Source organism: Strix aluco, chromosome 11 (genome assembly GCF_031877795.1).
Source record: "Strix aluco isolate bStrAlu1 chromosome 11, bStrAlu1.hap1, whole genome shotgun sequence".
Classification (NCBI taxonomy): domain Eukaryota; kingdom Metazoa; phylum Chordata; class Aves; order Strigiformes; family Strigidae; genus Strix; species Strix aluco.
The window spans coordinates 490,616-511,530 of record NC_133941.1 but is presented as its reverse complement, the minus strand read 5'-3'; the positions used below and the strand labels follow the sequence as shown (position 1 = coordinate 511,530).

General features: G+C 53.6%; 1 protein-coding gene across 1 annotated transcript in view; it reads right to left on the bottom strand.

Annotated features, from left to right (window-relative positions):
* The window catches only part of PLXND1 (plexin D1), an 80,763-nt gene that overhangs the window by 38,987 nt on the left and 20,861 nt on the right, over positions 1–20,915 (bottom strand). The window contains exons 3-13 of the mRNA XM_074835810.1: positions 18,331–18,462; positions 16,492–16,592; positions 15,705–15,834; positions 14,319–14,493; positions 12,721–12,829; positions 11,717–11,819; positions 7,685–7,789; positions 5,357–5,446; positions 4,424–4,517; positions 1,887–2,050; positions 38–189 (exon numbers count right to left, since the gene is read on the bottom strand). Of these exons, the coding sequence (XP_074691911.1) occupies positions 38–189; positions 1,887–2,050; positions 4,424–4,517; positions 5,357–5,446; positions 7,685–7,789; positions 11,717–11,819; positions 12,721–12,829; positions 14,319–14,493; positions 15,705–15,834; positions 16,492–16,592; positions 18,331–18,462 (1,355 nt within the window). The remainder of the gene's footprint in view (positions 1–37; positions 190–1,886; positions 2,051–4,423; positions 4,518–5,356; positions 5,447–7,684; positions 7,790–11,716; positions 11,820–12,720; positions 12,830–14,318; positions 14,494–15,704; positions 15,835–16,491; positions 16,593–18,330; positions 18,463–20,915) is intronic.

Here is a 20,915-nt window from a genome sequence, read left to right as displayed (position 1 = left end):
TGACAGGAACCTCCTGCCTGGCTCCCCCAGCACTCACGCCTCGGAGACGACGTATCTGTCGGGCAGCGGTGTGCACTGCACACTGCCGATCCTGACGGCTCCCAGGACATCGCTGAAGCGTCGGCCCATGTTCCTCCCGCGGATGGTCAGCAGGGTCCCCCCCTCCAACGGCCCATGCAGCGGCTCGATCTGTGGCACAAGGGAAAGGTCAGCGGAGAACCACCAGGAAGCTTCTTGCCTTCACCCCTCAGCCTGTGCCCGGGCCCCTGTCCCCCCGTGCAGAAGCAGAGTGGCTCCTCACGCTCTTGCTCCCCACACAGCGCGCCCGCCGCTGCGCTCCCCTTCGCTGCAGCTTTGCAAACAAGAAGCCACAGCACTTCTACGCTGGGTTTGGTACCAGGGTTTGGTCAGGGCTTACTCCAGCTGCAAACACATCTGGGGTGAAACATCCTTCCATGCCACAGCTTGGAATGGAGCTGGGACAGAGACAAACCCAGAGGAGGGATGTTAGTGTGCTGGGAAGAGAGAGCCCTGCCTCAGGTTTTTAAGGGCTGTCCCAAACACAGCAGGGCCCTTCAGGACAGAAACAAGACAAAAATGAGTGAGAGTAGCTCCAGCTGCAGGCGTGGAGCATGACCAAGACATCGGCACTGTGGCACCCCAGGGCGCATCCGACTGTTCTCCATCCACCTCCTACCTCCCGGGCTTTTCACCGGGCAGCTGCGAGGGGACAGGATGCTGGGCGTGAGGAGTGTCCCCAGGCACTGCAACCGCATTATTCTGCGGGTGAGACAAATGCCTGCGGCTCAGAAATGGCTCTTTTCCCCTTGCAAAGGCAACGGTGCACAAAACCAGCACAATGCACCAGCTGGCCAAACTGGCCAGGACCCTCCTTCACCTGCTGCACTGCCCCCCCCCGCCCCCCAGGAGGGCCCTGCCAGGGCTTGTTTGCATGCGTGGCTGCGGAGGATTTGGATTTACCAGCTACTATTTGCTAAGGAAATAGCAACAGAGTTCTGTGACACTCTGCAACCTGAACCGTGGTTTCCTTCCATTATTTTCTGGCAAGGTGCTGATAACAGTTGCTGCATGCTGGGGAAGGAGGGGCTCACAGGGGAGCACCCCTCTGCCACGGTGATGAGAGGGAAGAGGCAGGCGAGGGCATCCTGCAGTCCCTCCATGCGGTGTTACAGCACCTGATTTTGAGCAGCTATCACTACACGCCTCCCGAAGAACAGAAATCCCACATCCTCACCGATTTTGATGCTCACATTAGCTGTTTTGCCTCTCCAGCCTCTCCTTTCCTAGGCAGCTCATTTTAAGATTTGCTCTATATACTTGCTTTGTTACTTGTCAGGGACAAATTTGTTGGCTCGTAGCATACCGCTAAGCAGAACCCCAGATCCAAAAGCCCCCAACAAACACTTATTCAACCATAATTTAAATAAAACTCATTTCAAAATGCATAATGCCAAAAGGTCCCTCTGCCACTCTTAATCTCAGCAGAACTGCAGAGCACATGAGCCTGGAGATAGGGCGCACGTTCACACTGCAGCTACGCTCCATTAAACCCTATTCCTGTAAGAATCCTTCAGCCGACCCTACAAACCTTTCTCACTTTTACCAACCCCAGGAACTCTGGGCCATTTTGATTGTGCTGCTGTTGTTTTTCCCACTAACAAGATGAAGATCGGATCTTGTCACTAGCAAGACATCCTTGGCATCAGGTGCCTCCACAGCACAGGAATTCAGTGAATATTTCAGCGCTGGTTCGGCCCGTGCTGTGCCAGGGACAAGGCGCGGCTCCTCCTTTGCCCCGAGCCAGGCACAGCGCGGCCGGTTTCAGCCCCGCTGCTCGCGCCCTCCACGTTGCATTCAGGTCTCACCTTCTTAATCTCCGGAGCTGGGCAGATGTCTGAGGTTTGGGGGGGCTCGCCCTGCAGCCTGCAGCTGGAGCTGCTCTCACTCCAGACGCAGCGGTGCCCCAGGTCCTCCCTCCCCAGGCACTGGGAACAGTCAGCACTCCCGGTCGCACAGTTGTACACCTCCACTAAACCACCAGAGACAACAGAAAATGTGAGTTCCTGGGCCTGAGACTTTCACAGCTTTGCTTAGCTTGGGGCAGTCAAACATCCCCCGCCCCCCGGCTATGTTAATCCAAGGAACAGCTGAAATCCAGCGGCTGAGCAGAGCAGCTTGCACATACAGCAAGATGAGGCAGCGCTTGGCTGCCATCCTGAAGATTTCCCAGAAGGACTGGGTGCTTGTTCTCACTGTAATATAATTTAGCACTTTCTTTTCCTTTTTCTTCCCCTTGAAAAACAAACAACACCCAAACTCGGAACCTTTTGTCGATTTACACTACATGTTTCCAACTCTCAGCATCCACATGGGAAGCTGCTTGGCAAAGCTGGCTCCATCCTGTTAGCAATCACATTGCTTCCACACTCTGACGAAAATCGGATGGTTACAGTGCTCTGTACAGTGTTTACAGTTCCCTTCCTTTCCCCTGGTGACCACGGGCCCCTTTCATTGACTTCTCCCTTCAGACCTGCTCAGCTTCCACATCGTTTTCCTACACCGCTTTCACCTCTTCATTAGCTGGTGCCCTAGGTTACATTTCCTCTCCAGCCTAAAGACTTCTGCTGCTGGACTGTGGGTATCCGCTGAGATAAACAGCCAGAAACACTCAGGAAACGTTGCTTTCACACCCTTTTCCCCAGAGGAGACTTTGCAGGAGAACGTAAAACAAAGAAACAGTCACATTTTGCACTTCTGTTCACAGAAGAATCTCAAGGCACTTCATAAGCAACTAATGAATCCCTCAGCCTTCAACGGTCTGCCTGTGCTCGTGCTAATTAAACGTCATCAGCACCAAGGGAGTCTCATTCTCCACAAAAAAATGAGCTTATTTCACCTCATCTTGAGTCCACCCAGTGGGCTACACCAGTTGGTTTTCCACCCAACAGCAAAGAGCTGGGATTCCTTCAGTGGACTACCAAAGCGCAGTTTACAATAAAAGCTAATAAATATTGAAATCATAACCACTAATAACAGTAATTCCACTAAAGACAGTATGAAAGATGCACACATTGATAATTGGCCCGGCACATCTCTGTCTCTGCTTGCAAGTCAGCCTCTCTAATCTTCCTCACACCAATCTGCTCAAGGCGAGGAGGAGCCAGAGCAGTCTAACGGTCCCACAGGATCTCCAAATATTCTGGCAAATTCAGATTGATGCAAACACAATCTGTGTAAGTGAGCTCTTTCTCTGCGCAGGAGGAGGGGGAATTCCACCACACTCTTTCCGCTGTCGTTCCTGCTCCCAGCAACACCCACGCTGGGAACTAGGGAGTCTTCTCTTGCACATCAGAATAGCCTTAGCACAGATCTCCCACCCCTCTCCTCGGGGTTACCTCTGTATCTCCAAAATACATCTTCTTTCTGCAAGGAAGTCATGTGTCCTGCCTGCCCATGCTGGTATTTCAAAGGTTATTTCACCAACGTGGAATGCTTTGCAAGATAAGCCTCCTTTATACCCTGGGATTTACTGTGGGGAAACCTTTTTATCCTGGGTCAGTGGCTGATGGCGTTAATGTCTCTCCACCTCCAAAGAAAAGCCTCACTTCAGGCATCTAGTTCTCATTTGCATCCAGGGTCAATCAGTCCCTTCTACTGTAAATCAGCCTGTTCTACTACCATCACTGACACGACTGAGAGGGGAAAGAGCCCAGAGCTGCTGCCTCCAGCAGGAGCACACAGCCTGGTGCCTGGCAGGAGTGGCGAACGCTGGCTCCCTTGGGCTTGCCCTAGTCCTGGGCTCGCCTCATCCCAGCGCACTCCTAATCTGAGTCTGCCCGCCCTCCCTGGCCTGCTGATGCAGCAAGGGCTTTTTTGGGAATCCAAGCATTCCTCCCAGAGACAGAGAGCAGGCCAGGGGTGAAATGTGTTTACACATTTTATTCTTTCTCAGCACAGGAGGGAAAAAAAAAAGACTCAATTTTTACAGCATGCTGAACCTTAATGCCACGCTCCCGTGAGAGCTCACGGCAGAGCCCTCCCCTGGCCTTATCTCCTCCGGCAGGAATTCCTCCCTGACCCTGGGGACGCCCCACATCTCTGCTGGGACCGAGAGCACCAGCACACCCTGTCCCACATGCTGCTGGCAGGCGAGACCTCAGCCGCTGCCTGCGCTCAAGGATGGGGCTCGACCTTCCCGGGGTGTAAAGGGGACGTCTGCGGGCGCCCATCTGGTTTCTGGGCACACATTCACGGGGGTGCAGATCTGGGCAAATACGTTTGTTGCGTGTGCCTGAGAGAAAGAACTGAGCTGTGCCCAGCTGAGCCTATAAACTTTGCCAGGATTTGAGAGTCATTCAAGCTGACCAGATGAGAGCAGAATAAAAATATTTTCAACTCAGACCTGTCATCATCTCAGGACTGTCGATAAATCTGTCTGGTCTGTCCTTCAGCTGAAGGTTCACTGGGAAGAGATCGGTTTTTTCTGATGTGTGGAGCTGCACACAAAAAACAAATAAAGAAAAGCTTAGGAAATTTAGTAAAATACAAGGTTCCATACACACACTGCAGGGATTAACATTCCTCATGAGACTTCTCTGACCACTGCCTCTCAGTACAGGAGGGTCCCATCTTTAGCAGGGAGGAAGAGAGGGAAGGCTGTTTTCTATTTTAATTGTTTTGCTGAGGTCCCACTGAAGGGCACTGGGGCACGGCACACTCCACAGTGAGAGCAGAGCCCTGGCTTGCTGCTGGCTTGAGTAGAAACGGACAGGTAAGCTACAGACTGGCCAGTCTGCACATTTTCAGCACAGGGCTACTACATAGTTTTGCAGGTGACATGATGGGAAAGTGCTCCTCTCCAGCTTCTACTCGCCACGTTCCCATCAGTGGAAGCCCAAATGTGTGCTGCATTTCAGAGGTGCAGTTTGCCCTCCAACAACTACACGCCGCTCTTTGGTGAGTGTCTGAGCATTTCCTCAGGCCAATTCCTAGTTCAGAATAAAAGCTACAGAAACAGCAACACTGAAAGGTGGCCAAATTTTTTGCCTGAACTGAACTCTTCCCATTTAGAAAGGTAAACAAGCAGTTCCTTCCCACAATCCAGCGGAGCAGGGGCTGGAGCCACTGCAGATACCCATGGAGCAGACAAGGCAGCATCAGCACATGCACAGAGCCTCTTGCCGGAGAGGTGAACCCAGTTTGCACGTTTTTCAGCTGGAAGTGGAGGGAGGGATGAGGGGAGGCGGGTGGGAGGTTGGGGGCAAGACCCTCCCTGCCCTCGGACCTGCCCCACACTGTGGGGAGCAGGGGCTGGCGGCCTCACCCCCCGACTCACCAGCACGTGTACGCACTCCACAGCGGAGGAGTTCACCCACCGGGCTTCAAACGTCCTTCCCGTCCCAAAATGGCACTCCAGGGCTGCCTCCTGGGAGAGGGAAGACAAGGGCAGAGCGGCTGCAACAACGGTTTGGGGCGGTTCTCCATCTCAGTCCACCGATACGGCAGGTATTGTGTTTCTGCCGTCAGTACCTGAGCTGCCTCCGAGTCAAACAGGAGATCAGAACCCAACACTGCAAACAGGGCTGGGATCTGTGCCTAATTAACCCCGCTCCGGCACACACCTACACACAGAGCTGCTGCAGGCTGAGCGTCGCGCACAGAGCCCGGCCCTGCCCCGTGCTGCTGTGAAGCGTCAAGCCCAGGCGTGGGGCGGCTGCTCCGGGAGCTGGGGACACTCACAGAGAGGACACGTGCCCGACCCAGGGCACATACAGACCAGGAGAGGTGCCTGGCTGGGCTTCGCTCGTAACCCCGCCAGCGGGTACCCGGGTCCCTCTGGACGGGGGGTTTAGAGCTCACGCTGCGACGCAGACCAAGAGCCAACGTGGTCCCAAGCCGCCTCGCCCAAACCAGACCAAACCAGCCTGTGATTTGGGCTCAAAGCCACCTTTCTTCTCCTCCCAACAACTGCACAGAGCAAATCTCTAATTCAAATGAGGACCCAGCCGGGAGGATGTTCAAAGGCAGATTTTTTGTGCTGTTTTCCTGATAACACAAGGATGATATCCTGCCCCGAGTTACTGCTGTGCCTCCATCCTGCAGGAAAAAATCCTGTCTCCAAGCAGGTTGATGCTCCACCACTACTGAGGTCGAACTACCCTTTGAAAACTGACAGATCTGATAAAAGACATGAAAGAGAGCACCAGACTCCTGGCAGGCAGCTGCTGGCTCGGTGAACACACAAGCACCCGCGAGGGGGAAACTGGAATCTCCTCCAGTGCATCGCTCTGGCCCAGGCAGCTCCCGAGCCCCTCGCCCTGAGCCCCCTGCCTGCCGCCCGGGCAGCCCCCCCAGCACCGACGGTGTCAGGGTGTGTGTCAGGCAATGCTCACAAGATCCTGCCGAGGGGGAAGGGGAAGGAAAGGCGCCCAGCCCCCAGGACAGCCTGTGGACGGTGGCGGGGGGAAGCCAGGCTGCCCCGGCAGCAGTGGTGCCTTGGCCCCTTTCCTGCTGACTTCATTTCCTACGGGGTTCCACGCAGTATTGCTTCTTCTTCAGCCACCTCCAGCCTCCACGCAGGAAGGAGGATTTCTCGCCCTTTTTCGCTGATTGTGGAGGGCACATCCTCCTTTAGAGAGGCCGGGCCTGTGCAGGAAAGGCAGCCCGCTGGGGCACCGAGCTCCTCTCTGCCCCGCGCCAGAGGGCAGGGGGTCGGGTGGAAGTGGTGCCTGGCAGCACCCCCGCTGCCCCAGCACGGCAAGCCAGGCAGCTCCACCAGCATTTCCAACCTTCTCCTTTCCCCGCAGGAAGAGGAGCTGCCTGGCTGTCCAGCGCGCCAGCATCCTCCGCAGGGGCACAGCAAACCAGGCGCCACGGGCCCGGAGGAAGACTTGACCCAAGATGACACAGGGTGGCTTTCTACAAATACCAGAGCTTAGGCAAGTATTTTCCCAGTGCCTAGCCTCCCTGCCCCAAATTCCTCTGGTTCTTCCTGGCATGCAACACATCTCCAAAGGCACCATTTGATGTCCACTCCTGCTTTTCACCCTATTACCATTTGCATGCCAGAAAATTTCACAGAAAGGACTTTTTTTCACAAGAAAAAAAGAGCTCTGCCAGGACGACCAGAAGTTAAGTTGAAACACATTTCCATGCAGTGGCTTAGCCAGCACAGGGCTCTCTGCCTGCAGCTCGGGGCTCTGTCCTTCATTCCTCAGCGCGGGGCAGCGGGGCCTGGCTGGCACATGGCGCCGGGAGGGCGCGACACCGGCACGCTCTGCGGTGGAGCAAACATCCACAAGGAAACCCAAAGATTTCATTCTAGGGACTGTTTTACAAGGTGTATAAACCTCCTTAGTCCCACCAAATGCAAAAAGCGTGTCACTAACTGCGGGAGATCCCTGGAGAATGCCTGGACAAGAACAGCATCTCCCTTGGGCTTTGCCACGCAGCCTCACTCGCCATCGGGGTGGCTGCTTCCCACCATCACCTTTTGCTAATACAGCAACTTCAGCTGCCAACACAAACTGGGACTGGCCCCATCACCCGCTCCTGAGGCAGAAACCAGCTTGTACTTAAAACCCCTTCAGCTGACCTGGTCACCTTGCTGCACACTGGTCTAGGCTCATCAGAGCTTTCCTGACCTCTCTGGGAACTCATTTACCTTGGAGAAAGTTGCGTTAGCCAGTGAGATCGTAATGTCCCGAGATACTCCCGTGGGCATCGGGTCCAAAGAGGCAGGGACAATTCGTGGACAGTCAATTTTCTCCTGTTAGGTGCAAAACAGGGAAAAAAACCCAGAGAGGTTAGCTGGGTGCATGCTGAGCGTCCTCTGTGATGACATAAGAAGACACAACTTGGTAACATTAATTCCACTACATCTGCAGAGTCAGATCACGCTGTAACTCCAGAAAGTGAAATATCAAAATGGCACTGTGATACACACAACAGTAATGCCATGCGGAGCCCTCCTCCCCAAGGAAGGCTTTCAGCCCAGCCCAGCATGGCACTGCCTTAAAATCCCCCACTCCGCTAGCTGCTGGACAACCACAGCACGGCAGCTGGGTTTCCAGGAGGGCTCAGCCACAGCCACGGGCCGGCAGCCACGGCCAGCAAAGAGGGGAGCACAGCAGGAATCCCCCTCGCTGCTGCCGGGCTCCCCCGTCAGCTCCCGGCCCTGGGTGGTGGGGCTGCCAAGCCTGCGCTTCCATCTTCCTGCGACAGAAAAAATGTACTCCCGGGTAAAAAGCCAACGCGTACGCACTCCTCAGCTGCCACTCTGGGCAGCTCCCCCATTACATGCACTTAAATGTTAGAAGTCGGGGCCAGAGTGACACTAAAAGGAGGCACAGCAGCCTACAACAGCAAAGCTGCCGGTGTGACCCCGCTCCTGCCAGCTGGAAGCCGATGTCTCCGCAGCACAATGCACATTTCTGCAAGCCCCTGCAGAGATTTCGCTTGCCGGCGGGCTCCCTCCTGCACGGTGTCAGTACAGAAGCGTGCGGGGGTTTGTGTGTGCATGCGTGTGCGCGCAGAGGAAAGGGTATAATGAGCTACAGGGGCTTCAGCGAGGGGACTGCAGCAGTAGGACAGCTGAAATGAAAGGCCTAAATGAAGCTGAAAAATGATTTTAAAAGGTCATCTGTCCCCCTACTTTTGTTCTTACTTTAAATTGATGGCTCAGATACTGGAGCTGACTCAGAATTCAAGTCTGTATGACAAGCCCATCCTGTTCTCTCATGAGATGTAAATCACACTGCAAAACTACAGCAGAAACGAAGCCAGATTCTCCGTTGCCCCAGGGTATATCCAGATTAATGCCTCTGACAGTGGAGCCATTGGGGTAAAAGACAACAAAATATTTGGTCCGTTATGCAGAATACTTTGCAGCAGGCAAGATTTCCTTCGCACTTGCATGAAAGGTTACCGCACTGTGACTCCGCTGATGACAGCGCTGCTGCTGCTCTGACGAGGGGCAGAGCCTGCCCTCCCAGCGCCGAGGCGCCCGGCGGGACACATCCGTGGTACCGGACACACAGGGAGCACGAGGCTTCTCTCCTGCCTGCTCCAGACCTAGCTAGGGGTCAGGGAAGTATCTGGAAGTGCCTGTTTGACTGTGGAAAACATGCTTCATTTCTATCAGGACACTCATCTTAACCAAGCACAGTTGGTGCCGCCTAAACAAGGAGATTAAATAACAGAGATGCTCATGATAAGAGAAGTACAACAACAAAGCGAAGCACTGGGGAGAGATTTCAGTCCCCAGCCTCTCCTAGGAGAATCAAAAGAGTTAAAATAAAACCAGCAGGGCTACAGCTGAAAATTCATGCAAAAGCTCCTATGGCCTGGTGTGTCCTTGCATGTCACAGCAGCTGGCATAGCTTGCTAGATAAATACACTTTAGAGGACTGATTAACTTGTCGTCTTGCAGCCCCTTCTCCTGCTGTTCATCAGCGGCTAGAAATAGAGCTTTCCAGCTGATTGTATCGTTCACGTCTGGATCAGGGCAAAGGGTCTGAATGTTTAAAATGCTGCGGATGCAGCCAGTATGATGCTGCCTTCCCAGCGGAGCAGTTTTCAGGTGCAGCCACGCCAGCCATGGTTTATTTACTGAAAGCTCAGACCGCAGGACCAGGCGCCATGTTTCCAGGGCTACAGAGCACCTCGTCCTGCAGGCTGCTCGCTGGAATCAGCAGGAAGAGCTAAGAAGGGCACAAAGATAAAACAGGAATGTGCCCAAGCCAGGTGCAGCTTCCAACCGAACGGCACCTCTGGAGCAGGAGATCAGAGGCCAGAAAGCCAGGACAGGCAAGGCAATCCTTAAGGAAGGACAGGCACGGTCATCCCTGCCAGAGGGTGGCCCTGGCTCTCGCCGACTGCTCCAGGCGATGGGAGCAGAGTTTGGCTCTACAAGGGATCGTCGTTTGGTCTGGCCTCAGGAGGCTCCGTGCGAGAAGCCCCGTGCCTTCCCCCCAGCAGCTACTGTGGCAAGGTTTTACCCCCACAGGGTCGGTTTTATGGCTTGTCCCTGCTCCAGGAGCCCCATGCAGGGGAGGGGACAAGGCCAGGCTCTGCCTTGTGGGGCAGGGAACAAGGGGACAGCTGGACAGGGCAAGATCCCGCTCTCAAATTCTCCCCAGCATCTCCCTGGATGCAGGCTGGGAGGAACACCCGGGCTGAGCCAGGAAAACACCCCACTCCCTGCCCCACTGCATAACTGCTCTTCCCCTGCCTTTCAAGAACCAGCTATGCTTAAAACAAAGGACACAAATTATCTCAGGCAAATTGTGCGTTTGCCAGCCATGGCAAGTTGCAGGCGATGTGGCGCTTTGTCAAGGAAAAAGTCAGTCCAGCAACACGGGACCTTCTCCAGAAGTCCTCTCGCAGCCCAAGCTCTACCTCTAGATTTAATGAGAAACCCAGCGCCTACCAGCTGTGACTGAAAACACTGAGCGAGGACTAATCCATAGCAGTCCCCAGCTGCCCCCGCAGCCCTGAATTCGCTGACAGCCCCCAGAGCCCCGTCCAGGCAGCAAGAGAAAACTTTCTGAAACCCAGAATTTGAACCGCATGGCACGAGCAGCCCAGATACGCGCAGGGAAGCGCAACTGACCCGGGGAGGCTCCGCCAGCCAAGGACGGAGCAGGAGCAGCGCTGCCCTGCGCCGCTGGGAGCCGTCACCCAGCCACCCCCGGCAGGGACGGGAGGCATCACCCGGGGTCTCACGCTGGCCACGATGGGCAGTAGCCCCGTCTCCATCCCCACCCCCTGTGCCGGCAGCTACCCTGCCCCGGGGTCAGCCGGGGGGTCTGAGATGGGGCCAAACTCCTGCCAACAATGAGCGTGGAGAGCGCTGGAAGAGCTGAGATGAGAGCAGAGCACCGGTGCTAGAGGGATATTCAATTTACAGGGTACAAGCTTGGCTTGGATCTATGGCAGATTGATTGCTAAAAGGCCAATTTTATTCAAATTAACTTCAATTTAAATTTCAGAAGCAGGAACACACTAAGCCTCTGGGTTATTAAAGCTGTAATTTGGAAAGGGGCGATTTTCTCCTTAGATGAGCACCACCAGTGGTGTGCTGCAGCAGATCATTAACATACCGCAACAGCCTAGTCAAAGCTAAGCGAATTGCGAAGCATCACTGCGTTTCTTCTGTCACACAAACCCAGGTGTCCCAGGATGTGGAGATGTAGTGGCATTGCTCCAGACGTGAGAGGTGATGAAGAGCCAAGGGACAGAGCCCGCTGAGGGCAGCGGGACAACCAAATGCTTTAGCCAGGCTGCCAGCCTTCCCTGCACAGGGGCCTCAGCTCGGCACGGCACGGCAGGGCTGCAGCTCACCTGCCTCACACGCGTCCCCCTCCGGGACAGCAGCAGAGGAGGATGTCCCAACTCCCACCGGGGACAAGCTGTGGCCGGCAAACGCCGATGGAGGAGACCCTGAGCCCACCGGGAGCAGTGGCTCAGGCCACACTGGGCACCAGTGCCTGAAGATCCCCAGGGCCACTAAATAAAGCGAGGCTCAGCCTGGGGACCTTGAGGCGAGACGGGCTGAGCCTGGTCTCAGCCCCAGGCTCAGCCACACTGCCGAGGAGCGCTGCGAGCACGACACCTGCAGACCAACGCCCCGGGCAGCCCTTCAGCAGTGGAACACTGAAGGTCTCCTGAAGCAGCGGCGTCTGACGGGCCTTACCTTCATCTGCAGTGCGTCGTCACACTGCGAGTGGTTGGAGACGCAGGTGTAGGTGGAGGGGCACCAGTGACACTTCCACCTGGCCGAGAGGCAGCTGGTGCACCTGAAATGGCAAAGGGGCGGTGAGAAAAGCAGATTTCAGGCTGCTCAGGGGAGCCAAACCTCAGCCATGCAATCAATCTTCACACATTCTGCTCGGTCTTTAATGGTGCCCAGAAAAACCCACGGCAGGTGCTGGGTTTTCCTCTCCTCCTCTCCCTGGGAGCTGGCGGGGATGTGGGCAGAGCCCGTCACCCCTGAGCCGCTCCGAGGCAGACCGGGAGCCACCCTCCCCTGCTTAGTGAAAAACACTCTTTTTCCCCCAAATCCTCTTTCCCCTGTCCGTCTCTCCGGGGAGCCAGGCATGCTGGCGTGTGATGGAGGCTGTCCCCCATGGTCTGCGCGGGGTGTGGGACCGCCGGCAGGCAGGAGGCAGGGATCCCTGTGTCAGGGTCTGTTCTGCTCCTGGAAGGTGGATGAATTTCTGTGGGTGCGCCAGAGCCCTCCCCTCTGGTATAGGGCTGCTCCCCCCCAGGGTTGCAAGGGGCGAGAGAGCAGAGGGAATGCATCCCTCCCTCCCTCACTGCCCCACAGACCCCCCCAGGGATGGCTGGGAGGCCAGCTCTGCTGCCTAAGGGTTAACAGAACACACTTTATATAAAAATATTATTCACGTTTAAAAAAACCCAACATGTCCAGATGGCTCGAGACGCCGCGAGGACCCTCCTTTGCAAATCCCTGGCAGCACAGCCCCTACGCCTCTGCCAAATCCTGCCCAGGCCCTGCGGGGGGCTGCGCTCCCCCATTAACCCTGCGCAGGGGGACCCTCGCCCGGCTGCGCGCGCACCCCCCCGGCTTCATGCGCTCCATCTGCCGCCGTCACCCCGTGCCACCCGCCCACTGCCACCACCTTGCAGCCACCGCCCGCTGCCACCCACCCCTGCCACCGCCCCGGGGTCACTTACGCTCTCTTCGGGTAAATGTTTCCAGTTCTTTTGCAATCGTAGATGGTGAAATTGGCCCGGATAATGTTTTTGCTGTTGACCCGGAGAGCAGTTTCGACGACCACGTGGTCTGAGAGAATCAAGCCAAAGAATATTGGGTTGCAAGAGCCTCTCGCTCACGCTCATGCTTAGAAGACAAGACAGACCCTTGGGAAAACAAAGGCTAAATCTGATTTGTTTTCTCCAGGGCTTCCTCCAAGCTGCATTTCAGAGCTTGGACCATTCATCTTTTGCCCTCTGACTTTCAGCTCTTCCCTCTTAAATCAACATTTTACATCACCCTCACCAGAAAAGAACATTGCGACTTTCAGCAGAAAATTCCAGCATGTTGTGCAAGTGTTAATTAGCAGAGTTAATTATTGTCTTCGCTTACAGTTGGTGCTAAATGATATTTAAAAAAAAATGTGGTAATTAAAACATGTTAGTTATCATGTTTTAAAACCCCGCTCACTTTCCCCATGACAACAAACCCACAGAGAAGAGTGGAAAACCCTTTTTTGGCTACTTAACATGCTATACTAACTCCCCATCCCCCCAAAATTGCTTAATTTTTTTTTTTCTTTGCAATTTTGCCATATAAGCACCAGGGACAAGAGACAATGCCTCTTTCAGAATATGTACAATAAATCAGCGCATTGGATTCCAGAAATTCATTTGGACATTGCTGTAACCAACAATACAGAACAGTTAATGATCTCCCATTCTTTGGATAGCCAGGGAGAAAAACAATGCAGCCTTATAAACTTGCCTATGAAAAGTGGGATTTTCAAAAGGACTGGCTAATTCTTCTCCTACTAAAGTCAGCCATCTTCAATAGAGCATTCACTCCAGGCTTGAAAGCTGAAGATTTAACAAGCGCTCAAGTCTGGAATGAGGCATCGAACTTCTCAGAAGGAGCTATAAAACGGGGCTGTCTCCATCGCTACATGGCCAGGATCAGCTCTGGGCAGCTCGGCCGTCGGGACTCGGCTGGCTTTAGCCAGATCTGTGGCTCCACAGCGCCGCGGGCCCTCGAGAGGGGCACCCTGCCTGGCACCACCCGAGAACAGGGGACACTGGAAGAGCTCAGCCTGGCTTTTGGTTGCCTGAATGGGATTAAGAGTTTCTGAGCTGCCTTTAGGTACACACTTGTTCTTCTTCCAGAACTCCTCCTGAAAGGTAGCACATGCTCGGGAGGGAAATTAAACAAAGGTAGCTGAAAATATGATATAAGTAGCAACATTATTTCCCCAGGGCTAGAACATTTTTGTTTTAGTACTTACTAAATCTAAAGCAGAAGCTCTAACCAGATGAATCGTAATAAAATAAGTACATGAACTGGCTTTTAAATTCTGATGTTTAAAATGAAAATTGATAGATTTGAAATACTGTCAATTCATGTTAAGATGATGGAACTCCTACGCTTTAAAGTCTTATGACCCATAAAACAGAAGAAGCTTGGGTCTTTTCTTCCCTGTTTGCATTACCTGCGCATACAATTGGAAAAAGAAAAAAGGTCTATGAAAAATTATGTCCACAAAAGTGTTCAGAATGAAAGGAACTTGTTCTCCTCTACATACCTTGGTCATCTGGAAACGCTGGATATTTCTCACGTGAAAGTAAACTGCAATAAATAAACTGGTTTACATAATCTCCAGCAACTCTGGCTACCGTGCGGATATTATTTCCATAGTCACATGAAATATTTGTTCCATTCAGGTTCGGGATAGTTCCATTTATTTGTATTATCAGGGCCTAGATCAGACAAAAAATTAAATGCTATTATTACAAAAAATTATGTTTAGAATTTTTCAGTGTTTACAAGCTCTTCATAGGCTAGCAACTCCAACCCAAGTCCACAGGCAGCCATTTTCTTTCATTTTATGCACTTTGAACTCTAAAAGCCATCTGCATACAAAACCTTGCTGCAGTGGTAAGAGCTCTGTCACCTCCAACTCCAACAACTGTGGCCAGCATGAAAACTAACCCCGGGGCGTCCCTGGGAGACCTCTTGGAGGAAGCAGGACGCAAGGGCTAAGCCCTCCGAGTGCAGAATAAAATTAACCCCTGCTCCTGAGTGCCTGAACCTGCCCACTTGCTCCAGTCCGTACCAGGGACTGGTGACGGGGGCGTGGAGCTGCGGGAGCTGCGGCAAGGGCCGGCCACCAGCCACCATCCTCCGCCGGCCACCAGCCACCATCCTCCGCTGGCACACCCGGGCCCAGCCGGCTGCCCCCGCGAGGAAGGGACGGGAGGTTTTGCAGAAAGGGAACGCTTTTGAGGAGGGTGACTCGGGAACACGTGCAGCCCGCGTGCTCGGCCAGCTTGCCCCTGGCAGCAGGGTGGCTCCGCGGGGACCCCGGCCCAGCGCTCCTGAGCACAGGAGTAGAGCCCGACTGGTGCTGGGGTCCCGTGGGATCTGTTTCTCCAGCGCCGGTCTGGGCTCTGCCCCAACCACTGCCCGTTTGTGAGCAATTTCCCCATGTTAGGGCTGGGCGAGAACTTTGGTACAGAGGGATTTGTGCCATGGGGAGAGGGTCTGTCTTTAAACAAAAAATATTTTGATGAAAACATTTAAAATATAACAAAAATATTGTTAAAAACAGCAACAATACAAAACCAGAAAATGAGTTGGGTTAGCTGTCTGCAGCCGACCCTCTGTATTTTAAAACTCTGCAGTCTCTGCAGTGTGTTTAGTGCAGCAGCTTTAGCAGCCCTGCTCATCTCCAGGCTCAGCGTCCTGCTGCCTCCCCGGCCGAGGCACCGGAGGTCACCTCCCGGCTTTTGGGACCCTCGCCCTGACTCGGCAGCACACAACAGAGCTCAGCGTCCCCACGGCCCATACCCGAGCCGCCCGAGGCCGTGCTGCTGCGCTAGAGGAGCGTGGACATTTGTCAGCCCTGAGAGCAGGTAACGGCTCTACAGCACGCTGCACATGGTTAATTTGGTATTCACAGCAAACGCACCGGGTTCTCTTTGTCGATATTAATCTCAGGCTCCAAGATGGTCATGGAAGGGCACTGCTGCACTCCTTCACTTGCACTCGCCCAGAAGTTGGCCCCTGTGAAGTTCGTGCACTCATGCTGCAGAGAACACCTGCAGCAAACAGGGGAACAATTTGTGGTTGATTATTTTTAAAACAGGTGATAAAAATGTTGACTTCCTTGTGAGGGAAGATCCTGAGAAAATCCTGTGCCTGCAACTTTTTCCTCCATCCATGAAGCTAAGCCTAAAGCTTTGCTGCTATATTTAAAGTGTCTGGTTGCCACGATAAGAGCACGTACTCCCACCAGCATCAACAGAGCATCAGGATTCGGGCTAAGCGAGAGCAGGCCAGGCTGAGCCCAGAACTGAAGAGGAGAAGGTGACATTTTGTCCAACTTCTTCAGTTTGTAAACGCAGAGTCTAATTTTGTAAATCCCTTTTGAGTGTTGATCGTCTCCTACTCATAAATGATAATTGCAAGGGCAAAAGATGGTCTTTAACGGGGTGTTGGCTCTCTCAGTCCCATGGCTGGATGCCTGCAAGATATTCTCTGCACTGGCAGCTGACTGCAGCATAACAATGCAGCTACAGTTAAATCCTGGCTCTGAAGAGCATCCCAACCGTCTGAGACCAGATGCAATTGTTTTTAAAAGCATGTATTTCGTAACGAATGGACAAAGACTAATGGCAGTGTGACTGCATGAAAATGCCAAAGGCACCAGAAATTCTTGCTGGGGCTTGAGGGCCACGGGACACAGCCCCTCCTACCTGGTCTCCATCGTGCACCACCCGCAGTAGGCATCAGCGGCGGCCAGGCACTCCGAGCACGTCGGGTACTGGTTGCAGGCAGCCACCTTCACCCGCGTCATCTGCACGACAACAGCACAACTGCTTCCAAATGTTTCACGCCACCACAGGAATGCTCAACCCGACCGGGATGCGCCGGTACGGCCACACGTAGCTACCAACGAGACGTCGGCGTCCAGGGCCGCTTCACCCGTTCGCCCGGACCAAGCCCGACAGAGAACAGCCACCGAGGAGCAGGCCCTGGCACCGCCGTCCTCCGCCCCGCCCCGAGCCGGGTGTGCTGCATCTGACCAGCCCACAAGGGCAGCAGCGCAGGCAGCTGCCCTCTGCCCTGCCCGTGCCCCCAGCAGAGCCCGTCGCAGGCCGGGGGCCGCATGTCCCAGGGTGCGTGAGGACGCCCAAGGGACAAGGCTGGCTCAGCGGGGCTGAGCTGAGCTGAGCTGCTCCTCTTCATCTGGCACCTTGGCGGTAGATGTGTGATGGTCAGGCTACGTTTTCTGATGCATCAGCTGGAAGATGGTTTCACAGCTTGTCCCTCCCCGCAAAAAGCTCTCACTCAGACATGCAGAAAGCTCCTTTCTAGGCAGAGCTGAACACTATCTGGCTACTCACAAAATGACCACAAAGCACTCTGGAAACCTTAATTTGTTAAGAAATCAAAGTACCTCTGGTGACTTACTCGGCAGGAGCAGTTGGAGGGAAAGCATGTGCGGGTTTCTGCTTTTTCCTCGCTCAATTTCTAAACATTTGGGAAGGAAAACTGAGTCGTTTGGTACAGCGGGAACTGACAACGTGAGGTGCTGGGAGCCCTGAGTGCACCTTGGACCGTGGGCACCTTGGCCTGACCCCCGCTGCACCCACAGCACTTCGCTGCTCCCCAGCCCTGCGGTGCTCAGCATCCCCCGTCCCAACCCTGTTGAGCTCCTGGGGAGCTTCCCAGGATGCTAATTCCACCAAAGGAAAATAACTCATCTGGTTTATTGGAAAAGCAACAGAGGAGAGCATCCCAAGTGCTGCCCTGGGTGTTTGCTCAAGCCCGAGAAGGGTGCACAGCCCAGCCTGGGAGCTGAGATGAGACAGTCTGAAACATCAGCTAACGAGGCATCCCGGGAGGGTTCTGTGAAATGATAATGACCAATCTGCAGGGAATTAGGGCTTGGAAAATATAAACGCAACATACAACATTTGTGGTTGTGCATCTGTTTTGACAGATTAAAATGTAATTCAGGACAAACCACCAGCGCCTGGACCGTTCAGCTTCTCCTCTTCTGCTCACTTGATGGAGATGAGACTGACTGTTTCTACCTGCTGCGGCACTCCCGGGCTCTGCAGAGAGCCCCCCTCCCTGCCAGCCCTCCTGCCAGCCAGGCTGAGCAGAAACCTCCCCCAAGGACCACTTCTGACAGGCAGACTTTTTGTCTGTAGGATCTCCTAAAAGCCTCCTTGCAGACTGTGTACTGTAATTTTCATGTTTCTATACAGGAACAACCTCTCATTATTTCTGCACTTCCCTGAGTGGGATCAGTTTTGATATCTCTCACTCTTCTTTCTACCTGGCCACCACAAAGACGAGAAAGCCTGACAAGCTTGTCTGCTTGGAGTGACCCCCATCCAGCGCAGAATGGACAGCCACAGGTACCCCCCCGGAAAGCCCTTTGACGCCCCAGCCAAAGCTCTGAGCTTCTTGGCTCTGCCCATTAATGTGAAAGCAAATTTTATTGTCCCTTCCTGCTCCCGGCTTAGTGCTAAATCAATGGCATGATGCTCAGAGAATATTTTGCCGAAGACTAAAGATCTCACCTGATAGGAGGTCATCAGATAGAGGTATGTGGAATCAGAGGGGTCGAACTGCATGATGGGGTGGACAGGCTCTCCATAAGCCACCGAAATGGATCTCCTGCTAATGACCTTCATGGTACTGTCCAGATTAATCTGTAGCAAGAAGAAGCCACTCACTGAGACCATTTTTCAAACGCTATGGGGAGAAGATTATTTTTCCTCAGTTATAAACAAGAATCAGAGTGGTACCTAATGGTGTTCCACATTTTCAAGTGCTGTAAATCTGTACACGCTTTGCAGGCTGCACACACAGAGCTTTACTGAAAAGCCAGCTCCGTGCCACGGAGGGGCCAGCAGCCCTGCTCGGTGATGAACAACCCTGGCAGCCCTTGATCCCTCTGTTTAAAGCCCTCTGTTTGGAAAACTTCTAGTCGGAGGCTCTCCCCACCGCACGGCCCAGCTGCACGGCTGTTTCCAGCCAGCCACAGCAGTGCAACGCCCGCTTCACCCTCATGGAAGAGGCACCAGCCTTGGGCCCTCATTACATACACACGTGCGTTTCTGTGACAAACACTGCATTTCCAAAGCTTAATGGAAAACAGTGAAAATCAGCGACAGGGCTGTACAACATGGCACCCCCTGCTCCCTGCATATTTGAAAAATAAGTGTTGTCATTCCTGGCCAAAAGAAGCTTTTATCCCTGCTAACTCCAGAAACCGTGGCAGCTGCCGCAAGAGAGCCAAATCCTACCTTGCCTCATGAATCACCAGCTGAAGCGCTGGCAGTGATGGAAGAGGCTGCAAAGCATCAGCCTGCCTTTCAGATCTCAGAATGTCTTGGCATTTGACTTGAAAACTCAGCAAATTAAATGTGGCATTGCTGAGAGGAAATAACAATAGGGCTACACAATTTTGTGTGACAGTCACTTTTCAGCTTAAAACAGAAACGGAGCGAGGAAAATTCCTACCTCCTTACTAGCAAGGGAAGGCAATGACTGTTAAGGACCAAGCATGTCTCTGCTCTCTAAAGTCTGGATTAATTAATTAACATAGAATTAATTAATTCTTACACTAGAGCAGCACCAACATGTCCTAGTAAGATAGCACACGCTCAAAGCAGAGGGCTTCCCTCTGCTAAGAACCATATGCAAGCACTGCAAGCTACTAAGCAGAAAAAAAAGGAACTATCATTTTAAAAACTGGCTATCCAGAAGCTAAATAATTCCTGGGATCACCCAAGACGTCCATGAACCAAGTCCTGATGCCCTCTGCTTTAGCTCTGCGACCGTCCTCTCTCCCCCCTTGCTGAGATTTGCTCTATGCTTGGCGGTTTCAGGTGCCTGTCCCTGGGTCCCTCTGCCTCCTGGGCTCCTCTACCCCATGTTTTCACTGCGCAGGCACCTTCCCTGGATCCCCAGGAGCTGTGGGCCCCGGGGGAGGGCCACTGCAGCAGCACAGAGTGGCCGAGACCACCAGTCCCCTTGCTGGAGCAGGGTCGGGGCATGCTGGGGGCCGCATGCTGCCCTGGCGCTGGCGAGAGCAGAGTGGGGCTGATCTTCTGGGTCACCCCACCACAGCACCTTGTCTACAAGCACCTGGACACGTGGGGACTCACCAGAACAGACCCTTCCCAGCCCTGACTCCTTCAAGGGTGTTCACCCTGGCACACCTTGCCCTGGCCACCACTTCCCAAGTGCTGTTTTTCCTCTAATGACTGCTGGACGTGGCACCGATAATGGCCCTCACGAAATGCCCATCTGCAGCCTATCTGATTAATTCCCCATACATACCCCTGGCAGCCATAATTGCTGCTGGCAGGAGCTGGTCGAGCACTATTTCTGCCCCTTTGCTGTCTTTTCTCAGGCAGCAAATCTGAATGATAACTCACGCAAAGTATCTTGTATCCCGTGCCAAATAACAAGGAGCCCCGAAGGTAAAAGGGCTTCTGGTTATGCAGCTGTGTTGTAGAATTAGATTAGAGCTATCTGAGCAAATTATCCCAGCAAAGGGTAGCCAGGAGCCTCTCCCTAATGGAGGCGCAGCAGATAAGGCTGCTTTCTCGGAGAGGGTAATGGAAGCAGAGCTGTTAATACTGTGTGAACGGGGGCTGTGCTGCGTGTGGCATGTGCCTCTGCAGCCCGGCGCACGGGCCGGGGGGCAGCTTCCTCCCACCCCGGTGGATTACCTGCCCCTGCGGGCAAAAATCAAAGCAGAGAGTTTCTTTGTGATCGTTCTCACATTTCTGTCAGGAGCACTTGGATGCAAGGGAAGAGATTGGATCAGTTTTCTTCTCTCCAAGCATTTTGATCTGATATTCCACATTATGCACCACTCATCCCAGGCTGAGATACAGCAGGTATCGGCTGTGTCTCTGCTCCAGGGCTTTCCTCCCCTCTCCTCTAAGGACTTTTGATGCTGAGTACACCAAACTGTTGTGGCTGGCTGGAATCAAAACTTTCTTTGGCAAACTTCAAGTGCTAAAGTTACTGAAACCTTGGCCTTGCATCTTGGCTCTGGAGCCAGGGTACCGCGTTGCCCTACGCTGCCTTTGGCACAGCGTTTAAAGCAGATACTCCATCAGATGTGTGGATTCACACCTGCTTTGGA